Source organism: Brienomyrus brachyistius, chromosome 20, assembly GCF_023856365.1.
Source record: "Brienomyrus brachyistius isolate T26 chromosome 20, BBRACH_0.4, whole genome shotgun sequence".
Classification (NCBI taxonomy): domain Eukaryota; kingdom Metazoa; phylum Chordata; class Actinopteri; order Osteoglossiformes; family Mormyridae; genus Brienomyrus; species Brienomyrus brachyistius.
In genome coordinates this window covers 2,500,651-2,520,374 of record NC_064552.1, presented here as the reverse complement: position 1 = coordinate 2,520,374, position 19,724 = coordinate 2,500,651, and the positions used below count along the sequence as shown (strand labels likewise).

At 50.7% G+C, this 19,724-nt stretch overlaps 1 protein-coding gene and 1 long non-coding RNA gene across 2 annotated transcripts in view; one reads left to right on the top strand and one right to left on the bottom strand.

Moving 5' to 3' along the window:
* The first annotated feature begins 1,477 nt into the window (after positions 1 to 1,477).
* LOC125715950 (PH and SEC7 domain-containing protein 1-like) overlaps positions 1,478 to 19,724 on the top strand; it is a 43,731-nt gene continuing 25,484 nt past the window's right edge. The window contains 6 exon segments of the mRNA XM_048988064.1: positions 1,478 to 1,853; positions 12,919 to 15,334; positions 16,080 to 16,197; positions 16,485 to 16,971; positions 17,675 to 17,891; positions 17,893 to 18,119. Coding sequence (XP_048844021.1) covers positions 13,115 to 15,334; positions 16,080 to 16,197; positions 16,485 to 16,971; positions 17,675 to 17,891; positions 17,893 to 18,119 — 3,269 coding nt within the window. The 5' untranslated portion in view covers positions 1,478 to 1,853; positions 12,919 to 13,114.
* Positions 2,964 to 3,955, bottom strand: LOC125715953 (uncharacterized). The gene is made up of 3 exons (XR_007384228.1): positions 3,700 to 3,955; positions 3,499 to 3,605; positions 2,964 to 3,340 (listed from the first exon to the last, which is right to left on the bottom strand). It is a non-coding gene; the product is annotated as an uncharacterized LOC125715953 (long non-coding RNA).

The following is a 19,724-nucleotide window of genomic DNA, read 5'->3' as shown; positions in this document are numbered from 1 at the left end:
GGGGGCTGTGGGTGCAGACTGACCCTGATTTGGGGGTTATGGGTGCAGACTCATCTTGTTTTGTGGCCTGCGGGTGCAGACTGACCCTGATTTGGGGGCTGCGGGTGCAGACTGACCCTGCTCTCAGACCCAAAGCTATCCTCATTTGTACATTGTTTTGGACAGAAGCATCTGCTAAATTAATCCGAAAAAACTTCATTAACCAATTTGAAACCAAGCAGCAACGGAACGAGCAGATAAGCTCAGCGCAGGCCTCTTGCCTGTCAGGCCGATATTTGAGAATGCAGTGTTGACAGGGCTTGGCCTGCTCACTGTAAGGCTGTGCAGATAAGTTGGGTTGGACTCAAGCGAATAGGCTTCGCAAAGGATAAGACTGTAGGCAAGGGTGTAACTTTGGCTGGAACATTGGGGGGGTTGAGGTCTCCACCCATTACAGGAGAAACATGATTATTGGAGGGGTTGTATTAACTGGTTTTGATTTATTGTCCTCCCTGTAATTTACGTCCATGACGGCAGGAGGAAGCACATTGTCAGGGAAGATGCAAACAGAATCTGGGAAATTTAGCTGGACCAGAATCCAGAGAACAAACCAACAGGGTGCGGAAAACAGAACCACAAGCCCAGAGAGCACTAGCAGGTCGAGAACCAGACTGAACAGGTGTCCAGAAATGAACAAGAAACCCTTAGTGACCTTACGCGGGTTATTGAACTGCTATATTACTGTAGGTATGACTGATTACTGGGCGAATCTGTTTCTGAAAGAGACGGCAGTCCCACGTATCGTATTATGTAGCGTTCAAGGGCACAAATCAGTCGTCCTCGTGGGAACAGGGCGTCTTTGCTGTTGACACATTCAGGATTTTCATAACTATGCTGCATACCAAGGGACCTGGCTCTGTGAGCGTGTGCCAGGCCAGGTTTACTTTAATACTGGTATGTAACATTAACCTGGAAGCCATATTTGAATTTCTGGAGGCTTCTTAGGCACCCCAGAGAGCAGACCCCACACACCCCACAGACCTGCTTAGCTAGTGCCTGTACTCTGCAGGGAGGGAACCGCTTTTCCAGGTCAGCAAGACACAGAAATGCAAATGTGGGAAGGCATCTGTCAAGCTTGCAGTGAGGGCTGTTTCAGCCAGCTAAGGTATAAAAGTTCAAAATCCGATTCTTGCATGAATTCCCCCGCAGCACGAAAAAAAAAAAAATAAACCTCGAAAGTTCCGTTAACTTGTACGATTATCTGTTGCGTGTCTCATCGTCTTTGCTGCCTGACTCCAGAAGGTGAGACCGATTGTACTGAATATTAATATTCTTTAAATAGTTGAGGTCTCGCTAACTTGGCACGCGATCTGAAAATTCCGCTACGGATTGTTGGCAAGAGGTTACCCTGCACATTTCTGATTATGCACGATAAACCCGTCACACCTGAGTATTGATCGGCGAATGGGGTGCAGGGCGTGTTGGTGCTGGTCGGGACGCCGTGAGAACAGTGATGTGGGTGAAGACGTGCTTGATTCGGAGGGGGTAAGGGGGTGGTGCATGTTCTACTCGCAAAATCAGCAGCAAGATCGCACAGTACTGAGTGGAACTGTCCGTTTCAGGACCACGCAGTCTTGCAAACACAGAGACAGACGGACAGACAGAGAGACAGACGCCCGGTCACACGTGGCCGTAAAGGCTGGCATGCACAGCCACTGAGAAAGACAGACTGCCAGGCAGGCAGGCGCGCTGAGCGCGCTCCCCTCGCCCGCATGCGGTCTGCAGTGAGCGCGGCGTTATGCGGTAGGCAGGCGGCACATGCGGTCAGAGGCGCCGGCGGACGCTGCGTCCCGCACACACACCGCTCCGTCTCGGTAAGTCGCACGCCGAGTGCCCGCTGCTTATTGTTGTATTGCAGGGCACGGGCATCATTTCGTTTTATAGCCCCAGCTGTCTGCCTTTTTACCGATTTCATTGAATTTACTGGCATGGTTATACAGCAGCGCTTCATTCACTCTCCTTACCCATGTACTGCTTATGTGTAAACAGACTGAATATCGATCATCGCTATATTCCGACATCCAGATGAATTTGTTGCAGTCAAACTACTTTTACTCGATAGCGGGAAGGAAGCATGTATTGCAATGTAAGCGTAGTGAATCGTGTTTGACATACTAATACAATAATGTGAAACGATGAGGTTTATCCCTCCGATTAACTTCTGTGTGATATGACCGGTGCGCTGTCTAATCCGTCAGCATGGACCGAAATAGCGGCGCATGCATTCCTGTCACCCGTCTCACCACACGGACTGGAATATTTTGCCATCGCGCTTTCCGGTGCAGCCGGATCATTTCCTCAGTGCTGGTTAAATTTCATGTTGGTGTGTGTTGGCTGTGCTATGGAGATATATGCGGGGCTCCCCGAACATGTATAAGCCGTTGGCTGGCTGTCCCGTCCCGTCCCGTCCTCGGGCGGGTAGCAGGTAAGAGAGCCGCAACGACCCTTGTGCCCGCAGGATGCCCACGGGGCTGTGGTGGGTGACGGAAACGGGTTGGGGGGGTCATTGCGGGCGCTGGACACGATGGACACTGGACACGTGTGATGAGCAGACCCGGCCCGCTTTTTTACTGGTCTGGGGGGGGGGGGGGGGGGGGGGTTGGGGGTTGCTGGATAATATCAGTTATGAAATATTATGTCTGGCAAGAGATGCTTCTTCATCAACTGTGTATCCTGGGGGAGAAAATAAAATCCCTCCCCCATAAATGTCAGCATAAAACACACGCTTGCTTGCAAACACACACATAAATGCCCTGCTACTTGTGGGCGTGCTAAAATGCGATGCCCGTGGGCGGTTCTCCTCCACTGGGTCCTGCTCCTCTGGGAAGATCATTCCCCTGTGTGGCTGACCTTGGTCAGGAAACGCATTTCTGGTGGGGAAATAACACAAAAATACCCCCAAAGGGCTGCGTTTACTCTCAGAAACGTTTTATTTAGCAAACACTTTTATCCAAAGTGAGGTACAAGTGAAAGAGGGGGGGCAGCCAGTTCCTGGAGTGATTGGGGTTAAGGTCCTTGCTCAAGGGTCCAGCCATCTGCTGCCCTTGGGATACAAATCAATAACCTTCTGATGACTGGCACAGAGTTCTAACCCACAAAGCCACACGCCATTTGCACACTCGCGTCACCTAAACTCACACACCATTTCTGAGGCCAGGCAGTCAGGGCTACCAGACAGTGCTGTCTTGTCGTCCTCCTCCGCCTCTGCCTTCCTCCCCTCCGGACAGCTCAGTCAGTGTAGGGCTCTGTCTCCGACTCACGAAGAGTAACTTGAGGCCTTGCCGGTTCATTGCTAGGGAGGCTAAATTAAACCAGAACTAATTCAAGGCTACGCAGAAACCAAAGAGGCCAGCATAGGTGTGATCCAAGGTATCAATCATTCTAAAATAGCCAGACACGTTTTTAATACGGTCATTAGAAGCACAGGAAGTCGGTGTAAAACGACCTATCGTTTCTGACCTTCGGGCTTTGCCATTATAAGACAGACAGCGGAGGGACGGCTGTTTCCTGTCCCTCTGTTGGGTCAGCACCGCCGTTTCGCTTCCGACACTTGTCTTGTGTAGCGCCTGTCACAGAAAAACAGGAAGAGGAGATAGTGGTGTTGTGTAAACAGCGGTAATTGCTTTATAGGCTGCCCTGCTCTCGCAACACACTCCCGACCTGTGGTGCCAACCCAGCGCAGGATTGGATCGAATGCTGCTGATGAATTTGAATTTAAACGGCGGGAAACATTAGGTCTGTCTCACAAGGAGGGAGAAGGTTCCTGGTTCGGTCTGCTGTAGCGTGTTGGTGAAAGGCTCCCTATCTGCAGAAGGAGCTCAGACTGGTGGATCTACTTAGACGCCTGGGAAAAAAGCAATTTATTTATAAACATGGGTCTATAAATAGCCATTCGACTGACGGCTCGACTCTGAGCCGTATACAGTTTTACAGCTGATGATGCGTGACATTTTTGAGAAGAATGAGCAACACTTTAAAGTGGCTCCCATGACACATTATAACACAGATCAACCTGTGCGAGGAAATATGAGGTCCGGGGGTCTGAATACTGGGAAGGAATCACAGTAACGCAGGCTAATTAAACCGCGCTCTCATGCAGTGTCGACTTCCATGAGAGCTGAATTAAGCGTGGATGGGCTGGGGCGGATCCTGCCGTAGCCAGACGGCCGTATTTCAGTTCTCCCACCCTGCTGTGCTGCCGCTGCTGGAGGGGGCGGTCCTAATGATTTGCTGCAATCCCCTGACCAGCATACGAGCAGTGCCTCACATTTCCAGGGTCTGCTGTTCTCCGTGTTCTGTGTTCCAGGTACTGAAGAACTCGTCACACATCACTGGCTAATGGTAAGGCTGGCCCGGCTGTATGAATTATAGACCCTCTTATGGCCGCACCTTAGAACCGCCCTGGTTCTCACGTGTGGCTCTTCCATGTAGCATTAGTTTGGAGTCTTTCGCTCGTTTCCCCTGGAATCACAGGGGCACCGTAGCGACAGAGAGCGATAAGCTGACTCGCTTAAGTCGTCCTCGTCAGAAGAGCTCCGTGGAGAAAACTATGAGATAAAGATATAAATCCTGAGCATAACAGGAAGCTGCTGTCGATTCGCTGGCTGGCTTTGGACCGGGCCCAGTGTTTGCCAGCCTTGGTGTTTGTTTGACCTTTGCACAGGGGGGCTGCTGGAGATTTTGGACCCCATGAAAGCATCGTATTGGGCTGCCCAACCTGACCAATCCAATTACATGCCCCTGTCACTCTGCACCCCTGGGAATCGTCCTGAATTCCCTCCCTGTATGGCACTCCTGCCTCTGTGGGCTGCTTCATTAATCTTCTGTTGTGATTTGACTCTAAGCAATGATCACAACTTATGTTTCTGAATTGCCACGATTTGACACAGGGCTGGATCTTCCTGTTCATGGACCCAAAACTTTATTTATTTATTGAGTTCCTCCTACTAAGACATTTGCTGATCATCTCGCTTCCTCCGCCGGACAGGTACTCCAGGGGCCCCGGCAACCGCTCATAGCTGGAGTCGGGCCTGTTTGAAGGCCGCCATCTCGGGATCGCGGCCCACACAGTCGCCTGCGTGATGCAGGTTGCGGCCCGGCCGGCACGCGTGCCCAGGTGCTGTGTCACTGCCATCGGCCCTCGTGTCGTGGCTCAGTTGCAGAGATGCAGGGACAGAAATAGAATTTCAGATATGCAAATGGATTCGAGCTCCCCCTTCGTCTCCACCGGTGACGTGATAAACTCCGGTCTCCACTGCCTGGAATCTTCTGTCATGCCATGCGAAAGATGGTGGTCAGCCGGGCGACCTTCAGGCACAGCTGGATAAGCGCGGCAACAGCTGGCCAGCAGCAGGCACAGCTGGTTAATAATAGTCACTGTAGGCTTAGCGTCTCCGGAACAGCCCCGGCTTTTGGTGGCGACCAGCTTTTCGTGCTAATCCTCGGGGAGGAAGTCCAGAGGTCCAGAGATGCGTGATTGAACATTTTGTTCATCTTCTGAGGAGGCTTCACCTTTGTCCCGACAGTTAACCGTTTTGCGGCATGAAGGATTGGGGGGTGGGGAGGCTTGCAGGGGTAACCGCTCTCTCTTTGGCGGGCCGTAAAAATCACATGACTATCCACTCCTGTCCTAGAGAGTGGATGACTTGTTTACCCTCCTTGTGGAGAAGGATTGAACTTTTCTGAAGTCTCCTCTGGTAAGACACCAGACTGGGCGTGTTCTTTGCCTCTTTCCCAGGCTGCCCGCCGATTTACGCCCAGATTTACAGGCGTGTTTTATCCCAGTTTCTCAAGCTGTGAAACATTTGGCTGGTATGTCCTTGCACTGCCTTACCCAGTCCTCCTGATTGGCTGCTAAAGCTTCGCTCAAGGGTACAACAGCAGTTGTTCCTTAGCCAGTTAACCAGCTGCCGATGTGGGGACCTTGAAGCTACATGACCATTTCTGAGAAATACAACCTTGCATCTGTTGGCACTGACTGGCGAAACAGTCCAGCAAACGTTACAGAAGTTGTTGGGTAAAATTGTCTGGAGGTGATTCTAAGCAATCACTGGAAATTTAAGCTGCAGAAAAGTGGCCATATTTCCCTCAGTTTTGCTGTGTCAGATCAACTGGGCCTTTCAGCCTCACTGAGCTGTCCTCTTCGCCATGGTGATTTGTGACGTCACAGCCTGTGAGTTTGCCCAGCACTGTTTACCTAACACCTGTCCCAGGCCACTGGACGCGTTATTGGCTTTAACACTCCCTGTCCCACGAAATAAAATAAATCTCTGAGATGTTTGAATGAGCTGCCCTTCTGTTGACAAGTCGTTGCTAAAAACAGATGATTCGTCATGCCACTGAAGTGCTGAATGTCGACTTTTCCGGCAGACAGAACATCCCAACATAGCAGCACACAGCAATGCCTGCAGTCAGTTTCTACACTTAGATTCGCTTTTCTTGGTTCGCTCATGTCAATATTTATTTATTTACAGCGACGTGTTGAGGAAAATCGGGGGTCATGTTACTTAAATGAAGGGAAAAGGTGTAAGAATCTTAGGGTTTTCTTGTAAAGCGTTCGTCCAAAGGAAATATAATCATTGTGTAGCTAAAGTGACAAAATGCGCTCACATCTCGGGGGATTTTGGATGCTATTCAGCTGTGTTGGTGTCGGTCTCTTTCTGTGCCCCTTGAGGCTGGTTGCCAAACCGGTCCCATCATGCCCTGCGGCAGCGGGCGCCAGGAACAGGCTCTGCACCTCACCCCCCCCCCCAGCCCCCCCCATGAGTCTGTGCTGCAGAGGTGCTTTGGGGATGCCCCCACTCTCCCATATGTCCTGTCCCTAAAAGATAAATAGCCCCTCCTCACCTTGTTCAAACTTCAGAGACTGACATTGAAACTGTTCTCCTCCATCTGGTGCCCCCCAGCCCCCCCCGAAAGCGCTCCTTTGTGGCGGGGGGGGGGGGGGTCGGGTCGCGGCTGAGGAAAGCTGTGTGAGCTGATTTGTTGGTGCTGCTGGGAGGAGGGGGGGACTGTTAAGGTCTGTGGACCTGCATGGGGGGGGGGGGGCTGTGTGTGTGTGTGTGTGAGAGAAAGAGAGAGAGAGAGAGAGAGAGAGAGAGAGAGAATGTGTCTGTGCATGTCTGTATGTGTCTCTGTGTGTGTCTGTGTGTATGTGTGTATGTGAGTCTGTGTGCCTGAGTGCAGTGCGCAGTGCGTGTCCTGCGTCACACTGTGCTGAGAGCCTCCATGCCTCCCCCCCCGTACCCTCTGTGGCCCCCTGCTGCCGTGCGGGCTGCTCGGTGACGTGCTCCTGGATGGAGGACAGGCCTGTCACACCCCCAGTGGCCCGCCGGTCGCCCCCCACGCTGCGGAACTGATCTCCTCATTCACAGCTTTATTGTGTTTCCTGGTTACACTCTGGGCTCAGCTCACGCTGTTGTTGTCTTGTGATCTTAACGGAAGATGAGATTCACCTTGCCCCCCACCCCCGTCTCTCTGTTGGATCTGCCCCCCCTCCCCCATTTCAACCCAGCAGTGTGTTGGTGTCCATGTGAAGCCGGTATGACCAGCTGAGACACTGTGAATTAGACTCACTGCGTGATAAAGTTATTGCTTACATCTGTGACCAGCAGTTGCTGACAGATTCACTGTTATGCTGTTAATACATTGGAAATACGGTTGTTTGTTGTGCTCTCGATAATCCTGGTTAACAGTGGGGTTAGTCATAAGCTAGGTTAACAGTTAACAGAGAAATTAACAGTGGGGTTAGTCATAAGCCAGGGGTTAGTGTCAAATATAATATTTGTCATGTATACACAGGTATACAGTGAAATACTGCTATTAGCAGGCTGTACTGACATATACTATATATACATATACATCACATGGACTGTACTCTATAAACAGATTGCACTGTGCACTTAAAGTCAACGAAATATGACTTAAAAATTACAGCGAAAAAATATACGTCTGGACCCCGTTAGGTACGGCAGCGGAGCGGAGAGCTGGCTGGCCCTGGACCTGTTCCTGCTGTCCTGGCTCAGCAGACACTTTATAAAATTTTCTTTGCGCTAGTTTGTGATCTGAATAACTGAATCATCTGCGGTGAGTAGAGGCCCGATGTCTCTGTGCTGCCGGTCCCCGGACACAGTGACGGCAGCCGTAGGTGGAACTCAGCACCCCGGTCTTGCTGCCTCATTTCCCCTCCTTGCTGTGATCTTGGCCACGCCGCCTCATCCTCAGGACAAACTGCAGCCAGACGCCGGAGGTACGAGATACTGGCACCGCTGGGCAGCTTTGAGCGTGACCTCGTTCTGCCTTCCGGCCGCGGGGTGACTGCTCGTGTGTGCAGCGCTGCGGCAGACCTGGGGTGTGGCGGACGGAGAGGACGGCGCATGGGGGGGGGGGGGGCGGTATTAGCACGCCAGTCACGCATGAGTGCCTCACAAACGGTGAAGCAGCGTCTCTCTCTCCAAAGCTCATGCTCAGCTGGTCAGTAAGTGTTAGTTTGTGTGTCAGGTTTGTGTATCAGTTTGTACGTGTCAGTTTCTGACAGTTTGTTTGTGTCAGGTTGTGATAGTTTGTGTCAGGTTGTGATAGTTTGTGTCAGATTGTGATAGATTGTGTGTGTCAGGCTGTGACAGTTTGTGTGTGTCTGGTTGTGACAGTTTGTGTGTGTCTCGTTGTGACAGTTTGTGTGTGTCTGGTTGGGACAGTTTGTGTGTGTCTGGTTGGGACAGTTTGCGTGTGTCTCGTTGTGACAGTTTGCGTGTGTCTGGTTGGGACAGTTTGCGTGTGTCTGGTTGGGACAGTTTGCGTGTGTCTGGTTGGGACAGTTTGCGTGTGTCTGGTTGGGACAGTTTGCGTGTGTCTCATTGTGACAGTTTGCGTGTGTCTGGTTGGGACAGTTTGCGTGGGTCTGGTTGGGCCATTTTGCGTGTGTCTCGTTGTGACAGTTTGCGTGTGTCTGGTTGGGACAGTTTGTGTGTGTCTGGTTGGGACAGTTTGCGTGTGTCTCGTTGTGACAGTTTGCGTGTGTCTGGTTGGGACAGTTTGCGTGTGTCTGGTTGTGACAGTTTGTGTGTGTCTGGTTGTGACAGTTTGTGTGTGTCTGGTTGGGACAGTTTGCGTGTGTCAGGCTGTGACAGTTTGCATGTGTCTCGTGACAGTTTATGTGTGTCTGGTTGTGACAGTTTGTGTGTGTCTGGTTGTGACAGTTTGCGTGTGTCTGGTTGGGACAGTTCGTGTGTGTCTGGTTGGGACAGTTTGCGTGTGTCTCGTTGTGACAGTTTGCGTGTGTCTGGTTGGGACAGTTTGTGTGTATCTGGTTGGGACAGTTTGCGTGTGTCTGGTTGGGACAGTTTGCGTGTGTCTGGTTGGGACAGTTTGTGTGTGTCTGGTTGGGACAGTTTGCGTGTGTCTGGTTGGGACAGTTTGCGTGTGTCTGGTTGGGACATTTTGCGTGTGTCTGGTTGGGACAGTTTGCGTGTGTCTCGTTGTGACAGTTTGCGTGTGTCTGGTTGGGACAGTTTGTGTGTGTCTGGTTGGGACAGTTTGCGTGTGTCAGGCTGTGACAGTTTGCATGTGTCTCGTTGTGACAGTTTGTGTGTGTCTGGTTGTGACAGTTTGTGTGTGTCTGGTTGGGACAGTTAGTGTGTGTCAGGCTGTGACAGTTTGTATGTGTCAGGCTGTGACAGTTTGTGCACATCCAATGCCAGTCAAATGTTTTAGCGGATGCAGTATGGGGTGACTCTCCTGTCCAGGGGCTTAAACAGCAGCTTCCTCAGTCGTGAACTGAGCTGAGCTTCTTAGGTTCCTCAACCTGAAGGTCAGAGCCTGGGCTGAGAACCATTGAGGTTTTTCTCAATCTTCAAGGAGGTCCAGATTGGGTCCACCTCAGCCCTGCAGTCAATAAGTCCACATAAACCCCGTTGCCCTTAAATGCCCCCTCCGCCTCTCAGCATAATGCCAGTTCCTCCCTTCATCACGACCAGCACTTCACGCCACCTTCACAGCTTCTTCCCTGTAGCCGTCCAGCTCCTTAGCAAACTCACCTAGCATCCAAATAATCCTGTCATCCTGGTGTTTTCCATTCACCCAGGAACAATCTCCCTCTTCCCATGCCTGGACATTTCTCCTCGTCATCTATTTGCACTGTATCGGTACGTTTACACTACAGTGTACAACTGATTTTGTTTTTGCCCTGCGTTGGCTTATTGATCTGTTCTGCATCAATGTTCTGCGCCTTGTTCCTAACACACTTCTTCCCCTGCACTTTGCACTGTATTCCCTGTAAATTCATAGGCTCCCTACTACACATTTATAGTTAGTTACTCCTGTGTATCTTGTTATATTGTCCTGTATTTTATTTTGGGCACCAAACCACAATCAGTTCTGGTATGTTTGTTACATACTGGCAGCAAAGTGCACTGAGTCCTTTGTTTGGCTTCTCATGTTTTTTTGAGGCTTCCGGAACGTTCTTATTTACATACCTCCAGGGAGATGGAGGCTGAGGATTGTGGGTATCGCAGGTACATTTTTAACATGACTCTCTTAGCTGAAATTGGGCTGCTGAGCAGCTCACCCTCTCCTAGCACAGAGTGACGTCTGCATGAGTCATTCCGGCACCTTCCGTGTGATTGCTGCAGTCTTCCAGCTGCAGTCTCTGTGAGCGTCAGGTGGCACACAGGAGCCATACAAAGTGGGTCTCTCTGCCGCCTCGACCACTCACGCCCCTCATTTCTGTCATAATAAGCATTTTAATAGAATACACACACACACATATATATATATATATATGTGTGTGTGTGTGTGTGTGTGTGTGTGTATGTGTGTGTATATATATGTTAAAGTCTTCTAGGTTTTCTGGAAAACTGCAGACTGTGCCTCCTTTTCCCTTTTTTGTATATGATCAACCTGCATATTGTTTATATAAACAATACTTGCCCACATGACTGATGAGAGAGTAACAATGATAAACTGCTTGTACAGTGATATGATGAGTGACGGCTCCTGCAGTGATATGAGAGTAATGATGACTGACAGCTTGTCCAGGAATACAAGAGTAGTGATGACTTGATGCAAGTGGGGATGCTTGAGGTTTCTACTGGTCTGACTGGGATGTGTTCTGTTTCTTACAAAGACGTCTTAACCTTACACTCATCCTGTTGAGGATGTTAAACAGTTTTAAAAAGTTGTGATTTGACAAAAATGACATTTGTGCATGATTTATTTGGGTTCAAACATAACATAAAATTCCCTGAAGTTCTGTATGTGGCAGTGGGCTGGTGCAGTGGTTTCCACTGTTGCGTCGCATCACTGGAACCTGGGTTCAAGTGGCTCCATGTGTGTGCATTTGTATGTTCTCCCCATGGGTTTTCCCCTAGGTTTCCCCCCACATTCTAAAAACTTGCTGAGCCTAATTAGAGTTACCAAATTGCCCATTGGCACGCTTGTGTGAGTGACTGCTGTGTGAGTGACTGCGTGTGAGTGACTGCTGTGTGAGTGACTGCGTGTGAGTGACTGCTGTGTGAGTGACTGTGTGTGAGTGACTGCTGTGTGAGTGACTGCATGTGAGTGACTGCTGTGTGAGTGACTGCTGTGTGTGACTGCGTGTGAGTGACTGCTGTGTGAGTGACTGTGTGTGAGTGACTGCTGTGTGAGTGACTGCTGTGTGTGACTGCGTGTGAGTGACTGCTGTGTGAGTGACTGTGTGTGAGTGACTGCTGTGTGAGTGACTGCGTGTGAGTGACTGCTGTGTGAGTGACTGCTGTGTGAGTGACTGCATGTGAGTGACTGCTGTGTGAGTGACTGCTGTGTGTGTGACTGCGTGTGAGTGACTGCTGTGTGAGTTACTGCATGTGAGTTACTGCTGTGTGAGTGACTGCTGTGTGAGTGACTGCGTGTGAGTGACTGCTGTGTGTGACTGCGTGTGAGTGACTGATGTGTGAGTGACTGCGTGTGAGTGACTGCGTGTGAGTGACTGCTGTGTGAGTGACTGCTGTGTGAGTGACTGCATGTGAGTGACTGCTGTGTGAGTGACTGCTGTGTGTGACTGCGTGTGAGTGACTGCGTGTGAGTGACTGATGTGTGAGTGACTGCGTGTGAGTGACTGCTGTGTGAGTGACTGCTGTGTGAGTGACTGCGTGTGAGTGACTGCTGTGTGTGACTGCGTGTGAGTGACTGATGTGTGAGTGACTGATGTGTGAGTGACTGCGTGTGAGTGACTGCTGTGTGAGTGACTGCGTGTGAGTGTGCCATGCGATGGGTTGGCGCCCAATCCTGGGTTGTTTCCTGCCTTGTACCCATAGGCTCTGGACCCCCCATGACCCTAAGTTGGACGAGTTGTTTCAGGAAAAAGGACGGATGAAATCGTGTACCTGATAAGCCGCTATGAAGAGGGATGTTTTTAAAATGTTATATATCGCAGCCTATATGTTTGGCTGGCTTACGCTTAGATCTGTCTTGTGTGTGTCTGGGTAAGGAGGGTAAAGAGATGAAGGATTAGTGATTATCTTCCAGTGCATTTCATTTTATCTGGTCACTGTCAAACTCACTGGTTATCTGTTTATCAATAAATTCACCCCCTGTTTCATCATCTCATGTTTTTGTCATCTGAAGTAAAAGTCTTGCTTCTGAGCAGAACTTATTTGTTTGAAGGAGCTTAAAAATCCCAAACTTTAAAACTTTTACCTGGAGCTGTAATCCACCATAGCTGTGAGGCAGAGCTCTGCAGTTCTAATTTTGCCGTGGTTTCACAACAAATAGCAACGCATCTGTTAGCTTGGCCAATGGCCTGCATAACATGACAGCAGGTATTTGTTTCGTCTGCCCACCGCTACGCTCGCTTGTACTGTTTCCAGCACTCTGATCTCTTTCTCTGCTTGCTTTTTTGGACAGGAGCTGTTAAAGATACACAGGCCTCATTTTTCCTGAACATGGATGAAGACGTCGCTTCAACTGTTGGAACAGAGAGTAAAAAGCAATAAAAAAATCACTGAGTGATTGGTCAGATAATAGAATGATTGTCAGAAAAAAATTATAATTGAAGAAGAAAGAGGGTAACCATCTCTGTAGCGTCTGAGGGTCATGTCTTATGGATGTGAGGGCACCTAACGGCAAAGCGAGAAGGTCCTCCTGGCATGTAGGTGCAGTCGGCTCAGCCTCAGTGCAGGGAATGGAGGTCCTGCCTCTAAATTCAGGTGCCCTTGAAAGGCAAAGAACTAAACACATGGTCAATGGTGTCAATGGACAGGCCTTTAGTCCTACTGGGTCTCGTTCCAAGCCACGTGGGGTCAAGCTCCAACCCCACCCTCTAGACGGCTCTGGCACTCATAAGCAAAAGTTGCCGAATGGCGCGGATGGCTGCTTTGTGTCCACGGCGCTCCAGAATGGCACAGACAGAAAGTTCGGAGACTCGGGCACACCTTCTGGTGAGGTTCGATTGCCAAATGTGGTGTCAGGCAAAGAAGGCATGCGGTCGGTTGTCACCTTCAGTTACATCAAGAAGGCCAGTATTAAGACAATCGGAAGCCCCCAGGGAGCATTGCGCCACACCTCCGGGAAAGTCAACGGGATGGAAACGATGTGCAGACCCAAGGAGGAGGCGTTAGCACCTCGCAAGAGGCTGAGCAACCCCTTGCTCAATGGTCCTGACTCTCCATGTGGCTCCAGCCCAAAGCCGTCCTACATGGCCTCCAGGGGCCGGCGGGAGAACCCCCCGGACATCCGCTGCACCCCCCTCGAGGCGATAGGTAGAGCTGCCACACAGAGAGCCCTGAAGGAGTTTGGGTCCCCTCAGCTGAGGCTCAAGGTCGCCAGAGGGTTATGTGGCCGTAACTCTTTGCACCAACATCACCCACGCTGTCTGTCCTGGTCAGGCTCCCCTGGCCTGGTGCGACGTACCGACTCACTGCCAGTTGGCCCCCATGCCAAAAGAGACCAGCCAAAGGCAGCATCCAGCTTACCCAGAAGTCCAGCTACCAACCACCTCCCTGGCCGCTCCAATCCAACTGTGGCAGTGTCTTCCAGAGTCAAGTACCAGGTGTCTACAGATGCACAAAAACAGACACTATCTAAGAGTGCTGTGCCCCAACCACACAAACCAGCTTCCATTCCGCATGATGCATCTGCAGTGAATGGTACATGCATTCCAAGTCATGTACCAGGGTCTGGCTGCAGTGCTTACTTGAGCTGCAAAGCTCACTTCCATGTGGGTGAGAAATCAGAGGGAGGGATGAACCAGCTGAGCGGTACGAAGGTCGGCAATCCAACTAATACTCCAAATTTGGCTCACAAGATAGCAATGGAAGCCACGAAGCTATCTGCCAAATTCACAGAGGTCAGGAGGCCTCCTTCACCCAATGCTTTAGCAGACGCTCTTCCATCGGGGAATGCACAGCTGACAGGGAGCCAGTCGCAGGACTCGGACCAGAACCAAAAACCTGAACAAGACAGAGGACCACACCAGGCTCCGATGAATATACCGATTCACGGCCACCAGCTTCCTGAAAGTCACAACATGGCAGACGGAATTCCCCCGCGGGATCCTCCATCGTTTTTATATGTGTGCGATGGGAACTCATCAGTCGTGCAGAGGGAGGAGAAAGATCGCAACACTGACATGCAGTACTGCCAAAAACCTGCCGTGCATGGGGGGTCCCCTGGGGGGTCCCCTGCGATGCCGTCCCGGCTGCATCGCTTCCGACCACGTTGTGGGGAGGTCAGCTCTCCCGTGAGGGATCCAAGGCTGAGATGCGTTGAAGCCCGGCTTACAGACAGTCCCACTCCCCATCGTCACCGGCTGCCACAGTACACCAGGGGGGGTTGGTCACCTGCCACAGACAGACGGCAGGAGGGCAGGAATGACAAAGGACCGAGGAATAGCTTGGAGACGGCCCGGTGCCTCTTCCTGAGCCAAAGTGCCGAGGAGCCCGGAGCAAGTCGGACATCCAGAGAGCAAGAGGCGGAGGAGATGAAGGCGGAGGACGGCAATCCATGTTCAGGACCCCAGGTTCGGCAAAATGCACTCAGTGCCCCACCCCTCCTGCTGCAGAAACAAGCGGAGTTTAAGAAGAGAGAGGCTCTGCTTTTGGGCCCCATCCTGCTGGAATGTACCCAGGCTGGGCTTCCAGTTACCTCACACCTACCTGACGCCCATGAGGTGGACGGGCTGCCGGAGGGTGAAGGAAACGGTGTGCAGGCGACCTCACGAAGCTCCAGCGGCGTGACGGGCAGTCTGCTGGACGGGGACAGCTTCTCCAGTCAGTCCAGCCCGAGGGACAGCGAGACCGGGAATGGATCCTCAGTAATACAGGTGCAGGGCATTACACTGGCTGGGGGGGGGGGGGGGGGGCAGCCTCCGTGGAACTACCTATAAATCACTTTTAAATGGTCCTAGTGATTGTATGCATTGACACTGAGACAAGGCATGCAGAGGTCAACAGAATAAATGCGCAAGTACAAAAAAAGGCAAATTGTTCATGATATTCCATCTCTAGAGTTTCCAGTTGAGCCACAGTGGTCACATGACAGGGCAGGCGGGGAACCACAGGCATTCAGCACGAGTGCCATTCACAGAGCACAGGAAGGAGAACCGGAGGTTTCAATTCACGGTTTGGCCTTGAGGACAAACTGGAGGACTGCAGTTAGAAATGTCGATGCTGTGTTTCTATGCCACATTAACTGTGGTTCTAATGCAGTGCTTGTACTTTAGAGCAGAGGATTAAAATGTGAATAACTTCTGAGGGTTGTTTCTCCCAGTCAAACACTGTTATGCGTTTCTGTCGCTCCTGACAAGTGAGGGCACTGGGATTGTGGAAAAGAGCCGCTCCCATTTCCAGTCAGAACAGCCAGTGAGCGAGCAGATTTGGAGAAGATTGTCACTCTGAATGCCTGCTCTTTTAAAGCTCGGGTGCTGGACAATGAAGCTGTATTCATGTACCACTGCATAACACGTTTGGTAGAATGTTGAGTTTCTTGTGTGTGGGCGTGTTTATGCTCATAATGCCGCACATGTGTGTTTGTGTGTCTGTGTTTGTATGTATGTGTGTGTATCCCAGACTGACAGCGGCTCATCTGTGATGGGACCCTCCCTTCACTCCCAGAAGATCGCACGTGCGAAGTGGGAGTTCCTGTTCGGGACGTCGTCCGGCGAGGGTGCAGAGGCGGGACGTAAAGGTAACCCTAAACAGACGGTGCTGGGATAAAAGGCAGCCATTGACCAATGAAAGCCTCCCCCCTTCAAAAAATACAAACATTTAATTTCAGCTAGAAAACGTTTATTCTGTGAACTAGAAAAGGAAGTGATACACACAGCCGAATGGATGCCTGTGAATTTCATATTTTGTAGATCTTTAATTTTTCATTTTAGTCTATTTAATGTATGTCTATTTAATGTTAGTCCACTTCTGGTATGAGCTGCTATATAACTAGCATATTTTATTTCCCCATCTCTGCGCCTGAAGATCTCCCAGATGCTGCCACTGCCCCCCCTAGTGGCACCAGCAGTGAGTCACCGACTCCCACCCCCCCCAACTTACTGCCCTTGGCCTCACTGGCCAGCCACGATGTGCAGCATGTCTATGTGGAGCTGGTGACCCCTCCCCTGGCAGAAGCGGGGTCATCACCCAAAACGGGCATTATCCGGCGGACCGTAAAGTACTCGGAGACAGACTTGGATGCGGTTCCACTGCGCTGCTACCGCGAGACGGACATCGACGAGATGCTGGCCGAGCAGGACGAGGCCGACTCGGCATTCGGCAGTAACCGTAGTGTGATGGGCACCTCCGGTGCTGGCAGCAGCCCCCTCTGGGGGGCGCTCTATGGGCACGTGGGTGAGGGGGCGGAGGAGGAGGAGGTTGCAGACTGGGTCAGCGTGAGGATGCAGGGCGACAGGAAGAAGCAGCTGGCCTGTCAAGCAGAGGATGACTTCTTCAGCAACATCTTCATGAGGTGACAATTCCTAACATGTGGTAACCATGGAGATTCTGAGGAGCAGGGTGACACTAACTCATACACAGTAACCATGGAGATTCTGAAGTGCAGGGTGACACTTCCTAACATTTGGTAACCATGGAGATTCTGAGGTGCAGGGTGACACTTCCTAACATTTGGTAACCATGGAGATTCTGAGGAGCAGGGTGACAGTACCTGATACACAGTAACCATGGAGATTCTGAAGAGCAGGTTGACACTTCCTAACACGTGGTAACCATAGAGATTTGATGAGCAGGTTGACACTCACTCCATAAGTGTGAAAGAATGAATGAACAGGCCACTGGACATCAATGAAATGACTCACTCATCTGGTCTCGGGAACCGGCATTTGATTCATTTTCATTAAAAGCTACCAGAGTTTAAAGCAGTAGAATGATAGACATTGACATTTTCATTGTCTGACTCTGGTCAGAAGAAAAAAAGCTAACAAAATGTGTTAATTAATTAAAATATGCTGATAAATTAACTTTAACTTATTCTATTTAGAGCACCTAAAATAAATATATTTTTCTGAAACTCAATGTTTCTTAAAAGAATGTTCGAAACGATTAACTGCTGCTTGGAATATTTATATTTTAATAACAATTATATGTGGAAGATTTTATTCATGCAGATCAGTGTAGGACCATCTCACTTCTCTCCTTTCTGTGTCGTAAAGACGGCCGCAGGAAGAGCCCCTCGATGGCCCCCCTGCCCTCAAGTCCCCACTGCAGGTGTTGAGCCCCCGGCGTTCCTCAGAGGAGGTGGGGCTCGACACCTTCAGTCACCACTTCGAGAGCATCGTGGAGTCGTACCGCGCCAAGGGCACGTCCTACAATAGCCTGGATGGCGCCAGCCAGTCTAGCTCCTGCGACCCCACGGGCTTGACGTTCGACCCCCCCCACTCTCATGCCCGACTTCCCGGGCCGGTGCTTCCAGAGCGCCCAGCAGATCGTGCAGCTGGCATTCGCCCCACTGGCGCACGGCGAGCAGGGGCCCAGCCCTTCGGACTCCTCAGATGCCACACGGGCACCGTCTAGTGAACGACTGAGCAGCGAAGATGCACCATCGCTGGGCAGCCTGGGCCCCACCGAAAGCTGGACTGCCAATGGCCCCCTGTACAGGTCAGCACTGACCAATCAGCATCTGCGCACATGAGGCTAACCCCATCACACTTATTAACAGTTATTCTTAATAGTCAAAGAGATTAGCAAACTAGTATGAACTTTTCTACTTTGCCAAGTTAATTAGTAAATATCCCTTATTAAAACAAACCGCTGCATATTTGACAGTTTTGTTGCAAATGGCTTATCGTCCTGGTCAAGCTGTTTTTACAGTATTTAGATTTTAATTTGCTCTGCACTCAGTGGCCAGTAGAGGGCACTCCATACCTGAGTCTGACGCTTAAGCCGCTCTTTGAGAATGGAGCCGCAGCAGGCCCTGCGCCTGGCACTAACCATAGAAATCAGGCGTCGCTGTGTAACCATTCCCCCTGCATGAGGATGATGATGGTGATAGTGATGATGATGATGATGATTGTGGTCCTTTGTTTTCTTATATCCAGCTTTTTGTGACCTCATGGAGATTAGTTGACCAGGCCAGTATCCCAGCTCCTGCTTCTCAGTTCATACTCATTATTTCACTGATACTATTGACCCACCGTAGCTCACATGATCGGTACAGCAAAACACGCCCCAGTAAATAGGAGCAGGACCAGCGCTGCTAACTAAGCTAAGCTCAATCTTCAGTCTACATTGAAACACCGACAGCAAGGGCTCCCTTATGTTGGCTGGCGCAACAGGGGTCCAGCGACTGCGGGCTTTGCTGCCAAAAGGGAGCACAGGAGTTAGGTGGAGACTTGTGTCGCACAGCCAGACTTTGCACGTTAACCGGCTCAGAAAGGCAGGCAGGGGCCTGACTGGTCAGTAGTCTGCTGAAGAGGAAGAGAGCTTTGAAGCCAGTGCTGTGCTTAATGGGGCCGCACAGGAGATGTGAACGACGGTCATGTCATCTTATGCATGTGTACCAGTCTGTGTTTGTGTTTATGGGAATCTGTGTGTATCAGACTGGCGTGTATTCCTGCCGTTCTGCTGGGTCACATGGTTCCTCTGGCACACCCCTTCCAATTCAGAGGCGGCCAATCAAACCCAGCCGCAGTGACGGCAGACAGACTTCCCAGGCAGTTACTTTTGGGGTTTAAAATAGAAGCAGAATGAAAATGAAACGTGTGTCGTCTTGGTAACAAAAATTTATGGGGAAAAATGCTGTCAATGCTGTTTGTGATTTCACTTTTATAGTGACGCATTTCAGACATGAAGGATGTAAAAAGCTTGAAAAGACACTACAAACCCTTATCAAAGAAGCTTGGAAGAGGCTGTTTCTCATCCTCGTGGTTCATCATCAGGTTGTGGGGACAGTGGTGAGGAACTGAAGAGTGTGGGTGCAGGCAAAGTCTAACTGTGATACTCTTTGGACAGAGGCTCTTTTTGGAACATTGTCAGCGTGACCAGCCCAGGGCCAGCCAATCATTTCTCAGGGGCCCTAATTGGACAGGGTTGCTTTGACCCCGTGACCCCAGGCTTGAGCCACACAAGCTGCTTTGGGTGCCAAAGGAGAGGAGGAGGACAGGAGACCCGTGAAGAAGCGTTCTGCAAATGTTCTGCAGATGTTATGACGCTGATAAGCTTTGCGGATCCACGCTTGCGTTGTTAGTCTGGGATCTGTGGTGC